Here is a 12999-nt window from a genome sequence, read left to right as displayed (position 1 = left end):
AAACAAAATCAAGCGCCGTTGAAGGATTTCAGGTATAAAAGATGACCTGCCCTAATATGAGTGTAGTTTATGGAAAGGTCAGATTATAAACATGTAGAAATATTTATGCAAAATTTGCTAGAGGGAATAAGGCTGTGGTTATCAAAAAGAGTTAAGCATGAGATTGGAATGGGTACTTTACTCACAAGTGAGTAATTCAAGCCATCCCAAATGAATATGGCTAATGTTTTATTCCAAACTGCACCAGCGTGCATTCTGTATATTTTAGAAATGTGCTTAAAAGTTCTGACTTTTTGGTATCCTTATGGCTATAAAGTCTAGAGACGATAGACACTGCTCGCTCAGCTCTCCAATGCATTGACTTGAAGGGTGCAGGATCAGGGCCCTGGAGTTTAAATATACGAGGCTCAGAACCATAGCTTTTCTGTACCACCCTGTTCCCCCACCCCCCAAACAACCCCCCCCACACAAATCTTTCAAGTTATATCCCAGGACCATGCAAGACCAGAAAGTGCTTATTCAGCACCACCAGCAAAGGCATCAAGCTCCAGTTCTAGCCAAGGAGAGGTGAGATACTGGACTTTTAATGTATAGAAATAATTCAACTGGCTGAGGAAGACACCCATTTTTCCTAGCTTCAAAATGCCATATCCTAAGGCAACCCTCTCCAGCAGGTTTAGATGGAAGAACTTCCTTTCTAACATTCATGAATATCATATTAGCCAGACAGAAGAAGCTTTTAGCATGGAAGGAGGTGGCAGTGTTTGCTGGAGTGACATTCCATAGCATCAAGGAAACCCAGCAAGCTTTGGGATCCAAATGCTGATCATGTGCATCATAGTGCACTTGTACTGGCCCTAAACAGCTGAGCTGGCGAGTGAATTTAACAGACCTTTTCATGAGACCTTCATAAACCACAATTTGTTCACCACTGGCTGTATAACTGCAGTAAACTATAAGTAAGTAGGCATCTCTGATGTTGCTGCTGCTCAAACTAAGTCATCATGTTACTTTTAAACTGCATTAGGAACGGCAGAATAATCCATATTTTGCCAAATGAAATGGGGAACAATGTTAATCTATTATTACAAACCACTCGCTAAAATGAAAAAGTCAATTAGAGAAGCCTAGCATGACGGTGTTCTTGTCCCTTGGGACGTTCTGGAAGACCACATGGCTTAGGGGATTGGTGATGAGCTTTAGAGCCTTTTTACTCCGTCACTGGTTAGATTCTACACCTGAAGGTCTTTAGTGACCAGAATAGTAAAGATCTTCAGATACCATGAGGAATAGTGCAATGTGAACACACAGATCCAAGGGCTTACATGAAATAATTGGTGATTTTGGACCAGATCCTAAAGAACTGATACCATATCATAAACACACTATCACAACTCACCAGGCATGAACTATTCTCTCACCCTAAAGTGGAATACTCTTCTGTCCTCAGGCCCATTCGTAGTTGTGGGATAGCTTCCATTGTAGCTGACCCTGTTGCTCCAATTCTAAGTACAACTTCACTCTGCAGGGCTGTCAAACCAGCACTACACATTTAAATTAAAAAACAAACCAGCTTTTGACAGATTCTCTACAGCACGCCCCTCTATTTGTTTGTATATTACTTTTAAAATGGCAATACACTGCCACTTTACATTTGGGGATAAGAGAACAAATCACTTTTTAGAACCCAAGCAGAGAAGAACGCCTCACTGCGTAAAAGGTGCATTAGGCTGGCCAACTAAAATGAGGTACAGCAGAAAGATTAAATGGGAGAGAGGAACTGAATAACATCTTTAGTTATCCCAGACTTCTGCTAGAGTCATTAAAATCAAACAAACCCATTTATTTTAAAAATTACAGTAAGTTCCTACAAAAACAAAAAACCCAATCTAGAATAGACTAAAAAAAGTAAAAAAAAAATTGGAATTGAAACTTCTAGTTTAAAGATAGTTTGTTGAAATAATGAAATCTAGCTGATAAAAATCAGATTTCTCCTGAACACCACCACCTGTGCCAAATGCTTTGTATCTTTCAGTCCAGCAGACAGACAGTCATTAACTACTCTTTATAAAGGATGGCAAGCTGTGTATAATTTCCTTCTTTTGGGACTCTTTCCCCTCTCATTTCCTTAGTTAATTACAGCAACACAGTATCAACTTGAAATCTAAAATTGGCTACTTCTGTAGTTTTAAAATTGTCTACATTGTGTCTGGCCTTTGGTCTCAGCTGTTCAAAATATACAAATTAACACTTAAGGTTCCTGGTTATTCCACTGTTAATGCTTGTAAAGAAGATGAAAAGAGATCTATAATAGGTATGGACTCACTAGAGCATCTCAAGAGTGAAACTTAAGATCATGCATCAGGACTGTTTTTGATGTCACAAGCTCCAGGAGGGACAAGGTACCCTTGTTATATAAGGCTGATTAGGATGCTTCTTTTATTTTAATATAATCACCTTCACTGGCTTCCTATTCATCTGTATTTCAATTCAAAATTGGCCCCCTTGGGTTTGTAGACACATTGTTTTTGCTCACTTCACTTATCTGACTTTGTGTTCCAACCTGATGTCTCCTACCTGAACCTGGAAGATGGAGGGGGGGGAGAAAAGTGAATAAGCACCCCAACTGTATGTCCCAGCTACCTGAACCCCTATCCCCCTGCCTCACTCCCAGCTATCAAATTACTTTTCTTCAAAGCTCACCTTAAGTCTTCCCTCTCAGTCTAGGTAATGATTCATTGCTTTGTACAAAGGAGTGTTGTAAGCAAGACACAAGAAATAATTCTTCCACTCTACTCAGCCTCAACTGGACTTTTGTGTCCAGCTCTGGGCACCACACTTCAGGAAAGATGTGGACAAATTGGAGAAAGTCCAGAGGAGAGCAACAAAAAGGATTAAAGGTCTAGAAAATATGATCTGTGAAGAAAAAATTGGGTTTGTTTAGTCTGAAGAAGAGAAGACTGAAGGGGGACATGATCACAGTCTTCAAAATACATAAAAGGTTGTTATAAAGAGGAGGGTGATAAGTTTCTCTCCTTATCCATTGAGGACAGGATAAGAAGTAATGGTCTTAAATTGCAGCAAGGGTGATTTAAATTAGAGATTAGGAAAAACTTCCTAACTGTCAGGGTAGTTAAGCACTGGAACAAATTGCCTAGGGAGGTTGTGGAATCTCCATCGGAGGATTTTAAGAACAGGTTACACAAATACCTGTCAGGAGGATCTAGATAATACTTAGTCCTGCCTCAGTGCAGGAGACTGGACTAAATGATTTATTAAGGTCCCTTCCACTCCTACATTTGTTTGATACACAGAACAAGTCACGGTTTACAAGATGAATTTTGGAAATCCATAATAACAAATGAAAACTACTTGCTCCCACACAGCATTCACTTTTCAAATGGGGGGGAAAAAAAAAAAAAACCCTTACGTGACTTCAGTGCTCAAAGGTGTCAGCTATGCCGCCAGGGGTTGTTCTGTTTTCTATAGGAAAGGTGCTATACAAAGGGCAGAAACGTAAGGTTCCCCACACTGCTCCACTTGTGACTAACCCAAGACCTGAAAAGACCACTTCTATGGGACAAGATAGTAGCTCAGGCTACAGCTTCATTTAATTTCTGGCCTTTTCTATTGAGAGTGTCAAAGCAGTCAGTTGTCCAGGTGTTCTTTGCAATGCAAATACCAATGAAACTAAGAAATCACACTGAGCAGTACCAGCTCATTTCACAATGGTCAGTTGCACCCTCTCCTAGATTTTAACTGCTCACCTACAGGTGAAAAGATTCCTAATTACCTACCTCTTCTCACCTCTCTAGGAGCTCTATTTAAAGCTACCAGTTTTTACCTGAAACCTAGCATATTTTAAATTTAATATTTTAACTAAAACAAAATATCCAGATGCTTCCTAACAGTAAAGCAGTAATAAGAGAAATAAAATACAACTGCCTTGTTGAACAGTGATCAGGCAAGCAACTCCATATAACAAGGCCACAGACTGACAGCAAGCTAGTCTGAGACATGAATCAGTTGTGATATCCATGGACAAAGTGGTTTTTCCCCACATAGCTTAAACTGTATTAAAAGGTTTAACTATTGGCACATAATTAACATCACTGTGTCTTGAAATGCACTAATTCAGTCTACTAGAATGTATTGGTCAAAGTTTTACAGGGAAGACAGAAACACACAGCATTGCCTACCTGTTGTGTCCAGCTGTCCTTGCTCAAGCAGGGTCTCGTCTATCACAAGGGAAGTGTTACTGGCCAGTTGCAATACTCCACTGACTAGGCGGTTAGCCGTGTAGTCCTTGTGTGGGATAAATCGTGAGTGATTCATGTTTTCGATGGTCATCTGCAGACGATAGGACTGCCAAGAACAAAGAAAATTATTAGCTAGGTAGGCAAATTCCCACTTCTCCACCCGCCTTGTTAGGTAAAAGTATCCTGCTTTAATGGGATCATTAAGTTTAGAATTCCATAATACGTACAAAATTATAAGGACAATTAAATGAAATACACGGTAGATATATGTAACCACAAGTTCCAAAGCTCCTAAAGGGAAAGAGGATTTCAAAGGCAAAACAATTTTATGGCGAGTTAAATTTTTTAAAATATAGTTATATATAGCTATGGGAATATCAGAAGAATGTGCTGCAGTACTTCAAGTTACTGTGTTTTCTTTGCAGAAATACCCTCCTGGAATTTGTGGTCACTGGGGGAGAGAGGAGAGAGAAATCTAGGATCTCTCTAGGATGAAAGTTCCACCCTCATTTTAGTTGTTGGGCTTCCTTTAACCAGGCACCAGGAACCTGCCTCAAACTGAACTTAAGTTTTGTTTCAAAAATACAGTTAACATTACAGCCAAAAATCACTGCCCAATCATAAATCCATTAAAGTATATTAATGCCATTCTTACTGCTGGAACAAGCTGCTGGATAATGCGGTATATGTGCTCTGTGAAGATACTATTTCTTGGACAGCCACTCAAGTTGACTGTGAATTTTCCCAGAGGAAGCACATCTCTTCTCGCATAGCTAGAAAAAAAAAAAAAAAGATGGATCAGCTGAACACTTGATACAGGGACTGCACCCCTGGTAAGTCCAAAAAACTTTCTATAATCAAAATACACCCATAAAAAGAGCCACAAGCTGTGTGTGAACCATAACCCTCGTCATTCCTTTTCTCACATCTTTGTTTTCTTTCTTGGGGACAGTGACTGTCTTCCTGTGTGTCTACACAGGACTAGAACATACGGGGTGCTACTGCACTATAAACAGATGGTGGCTGGCACCTGTAAAAATGAATCTCATATCAACTTATCTATGACCTTTAACACTAGATCAGTGGCCGAACCATGAGAGATTTAGGACAGATTGGACTAACTATGACTAATGACATGGGGCGCACACTCTTCCACACAAGGCAGAAAGGGGCTAAGGAGCTTAAAAAGTCCTGCTCAGTTGGAAATGACAGACAGAGACAGCAGATGTAGCAGTCGTTTCTGCAACTCAGAAGGCACTGCAGGCTGGGCAGACCGTCAGAAGACTGGCTGGAAAACTGAGGCTGAATGCCTGCTTGACCCCAAAATGTCACAAAGGGGTGCCTGGGGGGGGCTTTGTTGGTGAGTATCTGAGTGTCTGTTGTGGGGACAGTTTGTCAGTTTGACCGTGTGCTTGATTGTTTAAAAAGTGTGAATTGGGAGTACTTTGTTCCAGGTGGGTCTTGACTGGGCCTGATTGTTATAGAAAGGCAGCCAGTTGTGATCCAGCTGAGCAGCGAACAGCAGAGAGGCTAACAGAGGGAGTTCGCCTGGGGAGAACCACTGAGGCTTTCATCTTGCAGGCTTCTCTGAGGCCGTGGCTACACTCGAAACTTCAAAGCGCTGCTGTGGGAATGCTCCCGCGGCAGTGCTTTGAAGTGCGAGTGTGGTCGCGCTCTCCCAGCGCTGCAGGTACTCCACCTCCACGAGGGGATTAGCTGGGGCATTGTTTACACTGGTTCTTTACAGCGCTGAAACTTGCAGCGCTCAGGGGGGTGTTTTTTCACACCCCTGAGCGAGAAAGTTGCAGCGCTGTAAAGCGCCAGTGTAGCCATAGCTTGAGTAGTTACTGCACCAGCTGAGGAAGCTCTTCGAAGGAAGATAATATGGATGGGGAGCAATCGGCTGTTGTGACCTGCACAGGATGTGCCATGTTTGTCTTTCTTCCACAGGACAGAAGCGACTTTGTCTGTACAAAGAGCAAGCTGCTCTCCATAGTGGAAGAGAAGGTTCAAGGTCTGGAGAAACAAGTACCAACCCTGCGTTGCATAAGAGAAAATGAAGATTTCCTGGACAGACGTCAGGGTATGCTTCTATGGGCACAACATTCTGAGGAATCAGAACAGGCTGCACAAGCGGGGACAGAAGGACGGTTAAGAAAATTGGCAGCATGTGACCTCCAGAAGAAGAAAGAGGAGCGTCCATGTGCCATCAATGAAGATATAGGTGAGCAACCGTTTTCATGTTCTCTCCACAGGTACTAATGCGGAGGGTGGACTGGATGATACATCTGAGGGAAGGGAACAGAAGGAGACTCCACCGATTGGAAGACATGAGATGCACTGTCCTAGGGATGGCGGTTCCACGATCGCCACTCCCAAGAGAAGGAGGCGGGTGGTGTTAGTTGGGGACTCCCTCCTAAGGGGGTGGGAGTCATCTATCTGCTGCCTGACTGGGAAAACCGAGATGTGCTGCTTGCCAGGAGCTAGGATTCACGATGTGACAGAGAGACTGCTGAGACTCATCAAGCCCTCGCATCACTGCCCCTTTCTGCTTCTCCACGTGGGCACCAATGATACTGCCAAGAATGACCTTGAGCGGATCACTGCAGACTACGTGGCTCTGGGAAGAAGGATAAAGGAGTTTGAGGCGCAAATGGTGTTCTCGTCCATCCTCCCTGTGGAAGGAAAAGGTCCAGGTAGAGACCGTCGAATCGTGGTAGTCAACGAATGGCTATGCAGGTGGTGTCGGAGAGAAGGCTTTGGATTCTTTGACCATGGGATGGTGTTCCAAGAAGGTGGCAGAGATAGGCGCCACCTAATGAAGAGAGGGAAGAGCATCTTCGCAAGCAGGCTGGCTAACCTAGTGAGGAGGCCTTTAAACTAGGTTCACTGGGGGAAGGAGGCCAAAGCCCAGAAGTAAGTGGGATACCAGGAGGAAGCACGAGCATGATGGGGTTGAGGGGGGTTATTGGTGCCCACGTGGAGAAGCAGAAAGGGGCAGAGGTGCAGGTTGGTAGCTGGATTTTTAGTGTCCAGTCAGCAGTGCTGACCAGACACTGCCAGGTTCCCTTTTCAACCGGATTTTCAGGTAAAAAACCAGACATCTGGCAACCCTAGGAGGGGGGTGCTGCCAGTGTATGGGAGACAGACTCTTAAGTAGGGGGACTGGGTGCAGTCCCTGGATGGAGGACTGGGAGCATGGGGAGCAGTCCCTGTGTGGGTCGTTCTTCCCTGGATAGGGCCAGTCCAGTGTTGTGGGGGGGAGGAGAGGGGTGTCTGGATGCTGGAGGGACAGTCCCAGGGGGGTTGGGTGATGGGGGGCATTCCCTTGTTGGGGGGGCAGTATGAGGAGGAACTGGGTGAATGGGAAACAGTCCCTGGCTAAGGAGGCACCCCACACCAGGCAGGGCTCCCCATCTTTGCAGACAGGCTCCACAGCAGCATGGAAATGAGGGTGGCAATATGCCATGCCTACCTTACAGTAAATTAATTAATTTTAACAGTTAATGTTTTGACTTATTTTGCTAATTTAAAATGCTCTTGGTAGACAGTGTTGAAATGAAAGGTACTATATCGATTTAAATGGTATTGCCGTCATATAACAAATCCTAAACATTATTATTTTTTTTAATAGATGTACAGGTAGTATATATATATATATATATATATTATGTGGATGTCGCCCACATAACACACAGAGCTGCATATGCGGCCCACAAGGTAAATACGTTGAGAACCACTGCTCTAAACTATTACTACATTTCCATTAATAGCATGTCCTGCTCACACACAGAGAAGAGATTAGATAGGAAACATGACATCTGCATTGGTTTCATATATATCACTTGAGGATTTTAGTCTAATCTAAGGACAGAATTCAAAAAAAAGGTGGAGAGAGAACAGAAGTGGGAGGGACTTTGTCATCTCAAATGCTAGGAAGATACTAAGCTTTGAAATTAGCCTTTTAAAAAAATCTATTTGGACTGTGAACAATAATCTCTGCATTTGTGCCTAATACAATGGGTCCCCTCAGTTGGAGCCTCCCTGGGCACTACTGGAATATAAATACTTATACCATCTCTGCTGAAAAGTTATTCATAGACTCCGACAGACTGGCAAAAACAAGCAGATAATATTTTTTAAAACAAATACATTAAGTGTTCTCAGCAGGCATCTACGTACTTACACTGTGGAGATGAGATGCAATATAAGGTACTCAGCAGCCAAGCTATCTCCTAAGAGGGCATGAGTGAGGAATCCAAGCAGCTCTGCTCTAAGTGGCGAAAGTTCCATCATAAAACTAGAAACAACTGACAAGAAAGCAGAAGACAAGTGTCAGAAATACCCCGCATCTGTTCCCCCTCCTCTCCAAATGAGGCTTACTTTACGTTGCAATATCACACATTGGGAATGGTGAGTGGAAAAGAACAGCACTCTACTCTGCGAGTGAAGTTTCCTCATTTACCTAGACTTTTCCTACCTTTTTTAGATTCAGGACACTGTTCCTTGCTCTGCAGATTTGAGATGGAATAATGCCCTCTATTTAGACTTAGTGTATCTAATTAAGAGTGATCTGACCCAAATGGGTCTTCTTTCCTAGACTACGCAAATTCAACTCAGTCTTTTTCACTATGTTGTTTTATACTCCATGGTTGTGCTTTTTTGTATCTTGCTTTTTGTCACATCATTCCTGAACTCTGGTGACCATAACTTTACGCAACTTAATTGTTTCGTCTTAGAGTGGTGCCCTGAGGTCTCCATCAGAGCAGAGCTCAGTGTGCTAGGTGATATGCAGTGCTAAGACAGCTCCTGCCCCAAATAGCTAACAATCTACATTAACCTGAATAAGGGGATGTAATAAACAAACATACGGGAGGGGGAAGCAGGAAGGCAATAGTATAGTTACAGATACCAGCTATATGCACAATTTACAAGTTTGGGCCAAGATTTTCAAAAGCTGAAATCAGGTTCCTAAACAAGTGGGCCGACTATCTGTAGAACCAAGTAAACCGCAACTCACTGACTTTTAGACTCCTGTTTTTTGAAAGTCTTGGCCCAAGTCTTTTGTCATAACAATAAATGAGACATTAATGGTCTCGGTTATCCTTGCTTGCCACAGAAACAGTCACATCCGAGCTATGAAGAGCTCAACTATTGCCTCACTTATTATACAGATTTTTACGGCATGCCTATCTTCCCCCTCACACCCACTTTAATATCTGAATGCCATTACTTGATTTTGTTTTGAACATTTTATTTAGAAGATCCTAAGGTATATTATACAAACTGAGAGGTAACGTATATAGAAGTTCCACCTGACATTGTCAGCCTCTGTTACATGTGCCCAATTACAATAGACTAATTCTGAATTATTATCGTGTACTCCTGCATCACAACCAAAATGTTTTTTGACTGTTATTTTCCATTTGAAGTATTTAAAAGGTACCTACAGCTCATAACAGTTATGAAAAAAGTGAGTTGAGAGGAAGTGGTATATTGTCTCCTTGGGAATTACAGGAGCATATACATTCTCACATTCAGAGAAAGTTTATTTTTATTTTATCAAGGTGTATCTCACACTGATACAAACAGAGTTCAGCTTGAATGCGGTCTAATCTCCTCTGGCAGCATTTGCACTCCTGGGTTTACTATGCTTACCAATATGGAACAAGCTATTTTCAACAAATAAGGAATCAAAGGTGATTTTAAACATTAGAGAATACTCAAAAACAAAGGGAGACAAGTAATCATTTACCAATCCACAATCCTCTCAATGCAGAGGCCAAAGCTATGTTTTAAAGTGTTACCAAAAGGAAAATTTTAATATTTCTGCTTCTTAGAATTTTTGCAGCAAGCACCAGTGTATCCAAGTATAGCCCCTCAGCAAGAATTGGGAACACAAAATTCTCCTTTCACTTCACTATTCCAAGGATGCGGTTCATTCCCATTTCCCTTCCGTACGCCTTCACTGCAGCCAAACATTTGGTGTACACAGCCTTTCTCAGGACTGAAGATGGCAGTGCTTTACGGATCAGGATTTAAGGGGAGACAAAGTTGTAAAGACTCTCCCAAAAGACCAAATTAAGCAGCTTTGCAACAGATTTCTTGGCTGGTAGACTTTGGAGAGCAAGTCACAGGCATACCAGGGTTGGCCATAAGCAGAGCTGGTCACACCTCAGACTTTCCATATTGTGGGGAAATTTCAATATTTGGTTTCATTCCAAAAAAATATAAACAGCTGTTTTGAAATCTACCCAGGACACAAATTCCATAAAGTGTTCCTTTTGGCAACACATGAACATCTGGAGTTTGTGACACCAAATATGTTCCTCGGGATCTGGCAGCAGCCATAAAACTGACCAGTCTGGTAAATTTCATAGGTAAAACTGACAGGAATCATGTCAATTTTAGCCACCGGCAGCTAAACTTCCAGGGCTGGGGAATGTGCTGATTTCCCCCCAATATGCTGATTTCCTTAGGGTCAGAAACCCAGGACTTCCAGGGTCTGCGGCTCCAAGGCAGTTATGCTGCCTGCCTTGCCATGCTGAGTGACCCAGGATAGGGGACTCCAGGGCTTCCAGAATCCCAGGCCAGCTGGTTCCTGGGCTCTCTAACTCCGGGCAGCTGGTTCCCCAGACCCAGCTGGGTGCTCTTAGGGCTTCCAGGTTCTCTGCTGCAGAGCTAGGAGCCTAGACCCTGAGAAGCCCGCTGAAGCCTGGGCTGCCAGGCTCCCTGCCACAGAGCTTAGACCCTGAGAACCCTCAAGGCTGCGAGGCTCCTGGACCAGTTGACTCCCCAACTCTCATTTTTTGGTTTTAAACCAGGAGTTTATTAGCATCCAAGACTTTTTTTTTTTTTTTAATTCCATTAGAGTGACTCAAAACAAAATAACGCTTGCCACTTTTGGCAGACGGCAAGTTATTTCCGCAGCTTTCCCACATGTGAACTGGGCTGGAAAAAACAATAGACAAATCTCAAGACACTTACCAAAATTAGTAAGTGAATGTAGCAGCAGCATAGATTCATAGATCTATAGGCTCTACTGTGTGTGTGTTCTGTTTGTTTTTTGGGCTCCAATCTGTATGTATTCTGTTTATTCCTTGGGCTCTGCTATCGGTGAGTTTCCACAGCTCTTAAAATTACTATCAAGCGTAGTTCTATATAGACATACATGATACATCTTAAAACACTCGGAAAGCTGTGGAAGGCTGCAGGTTTTGAAGCCAAATGTACAATACACCTTTCAATTAAAAATCTGAAAGGGTTTCCAAGACGATGCTGAGCAGATCATACTGTCTGAATCCGTTTTCCGAGTGAGTAACTGCTGATTCATAGATCTATGCTGCTGCTACATTCATGTACTCATTTTGGTAAGTGTGTCTTTCAGAATTATGCATTTTTTTCCCAGCCCAGTTGACAAGTTCAGTGCAATTATTTCAATATGATCATAAAGAAAACCCTCCTCCAATCCCTGCCACAGACTCCTGGAGGAGAAGATAATGAAAATAAGAACAGGAGCTATATTCTGTCAAACTAAAACTGAAATGTGGTAACTCAAAGGATGATCCAATTTAGCTTCCCACTGCTTCTTTGCTCTAACCCCCAAACTATTTTTCTGATATAACATTCAATGTTCAATGATGTTCAATAATGTTAATCGCCACCTTTATATAAATATTTAAGTAACTTATTTTGCATGTTAATTTCATGGAGTGTCAAGATTTTTAATGATAAAATAAAAAAGTGGTCTATGTAGAAAAAAATATAGTTCATAAAACAAGGCCTAAAAAAAATTAGCTCTGGTTAGAAATGCCAGTTTACTCTCAAATATTATTGGGAAATAAGCAAGAGTTTTATTATTAATGATATTTAAGAAACTGCCCTCCATCTCAGATGGATGCAACATAACAGCTGCATAACAAAAGTAGGATGTTTTAAAATTAAAACAGCAATATGAGTAGGAATTAAAAACCCACTCATCCATTTGTTGAAAAACTGCTGACTTGGGAATAGTATGATCTGCTCAACATTTCCTTGGAAACCCTTTCAGATTTTTAATTGAAAACTGTATTATACCTTTGGTTCCAAAACCAACTGCCTTCTACAACTTCCTAAAGGTTTAAGGTGAGTCAAACAATATCTATACAGGACTCCACATGACCGTCATTTTAGGAGCTGTGGAAGTTCATAGATAGAGTCCAAGAAACACACAAATGGAGAGGAAAAATACCAACAAGAGAAAAACAGAAGCATGTACCACAGTTTGTGGTGAATGTTTAAAAACAATCAAATGGGCAACTAGTTGCATAATTTTTTTTTAAACTTATCTCCCTTTAAGCTCCTTGATAGTAGAGACATTCATTATATATTTTATATCCACAAGGTAATCCTGTGTCTACATACTTCAGATTTACTTGCTTAGCTAAGCTTTAATAAAAGTAAAATTTTAAAAAATAAAGTGATTCCTCATTTGAAAATGAATAAATCTTGCAATTTGTACAATAGTAGATTGGGTTTTCAGACTTACAGAATGAAGTCTCTAATCATGACTACTTCAGAAGTAACTCTTCCTAAAACAAACACTTATCACCATGTCTGAGGCAACTCAGTATAAAGTAATGCAGCTGCCCAATCCCTTCTAAGTCCGCTTTAAATAGACTACCATTGCTGCATTTTCCTGCCAACAAACAATTACTTGTTTGTAGTAAGGAGTAGAACAATGCAGTCCAGAGTGAACTAA

At 41.7% G+C, this 12999-nt stretch overlaps 1 protein-coding gene across 5 annotated transcripts in view; it reads right to left on the bottom strand.

Annotated features, from left to right (window-relative positions):
* The window catches only part of MCMBP (minichromosome maintenance complex binding protein), a 33258-nt gene that overhangs the window by 3235 nt on the left and 17024 nt on the right, over window positions 1-12999 (bottom strand). For all 5 annotated transcript variants that reach the window (XR_010589315.1, XM_065552351.1, XM_065552353.1 and 2 more), the window contains 3 exons: window positions 8446-8569; window positions 4915-5032; window positions 4200-4365 (listed from right to left, as the gene is read on the bottom strand). Coding sequence is in view for 4 of the 5 variants with exons in the window: in XM_065552351.1 (XP_065408423.1) it covers window positions 4200-4365; window positions 4915-5032; window positions 8446-8569 (408 nt within the window). In the remaining variant the exon portion in view is untranslated. The remainder of the gene's footprint in view (window positions 1-4199; window positions 4366-4914; window positions 5033-8445; window positions 8570-12999) is intronic.

Source organism: Chrysemys picta, chromosome 7 (assembly GCF_011386835.1).
Source record: "Chrysemys picta bellii isolate R12L10 chromosome 7, ASM1138683v2, whole genome shotgun sequence".
Classification (NCBI taxonomy): Eukaryota; Metazoa; Chordata; order Testudines; family Emydidae; genus Chrysemys; species Chrysemys picta.
The sequence above is the reverse complement of the archived record's forward strand: the minus strand, read 5'-3'. Positions and strand labels throughout refer to the sequence as shown.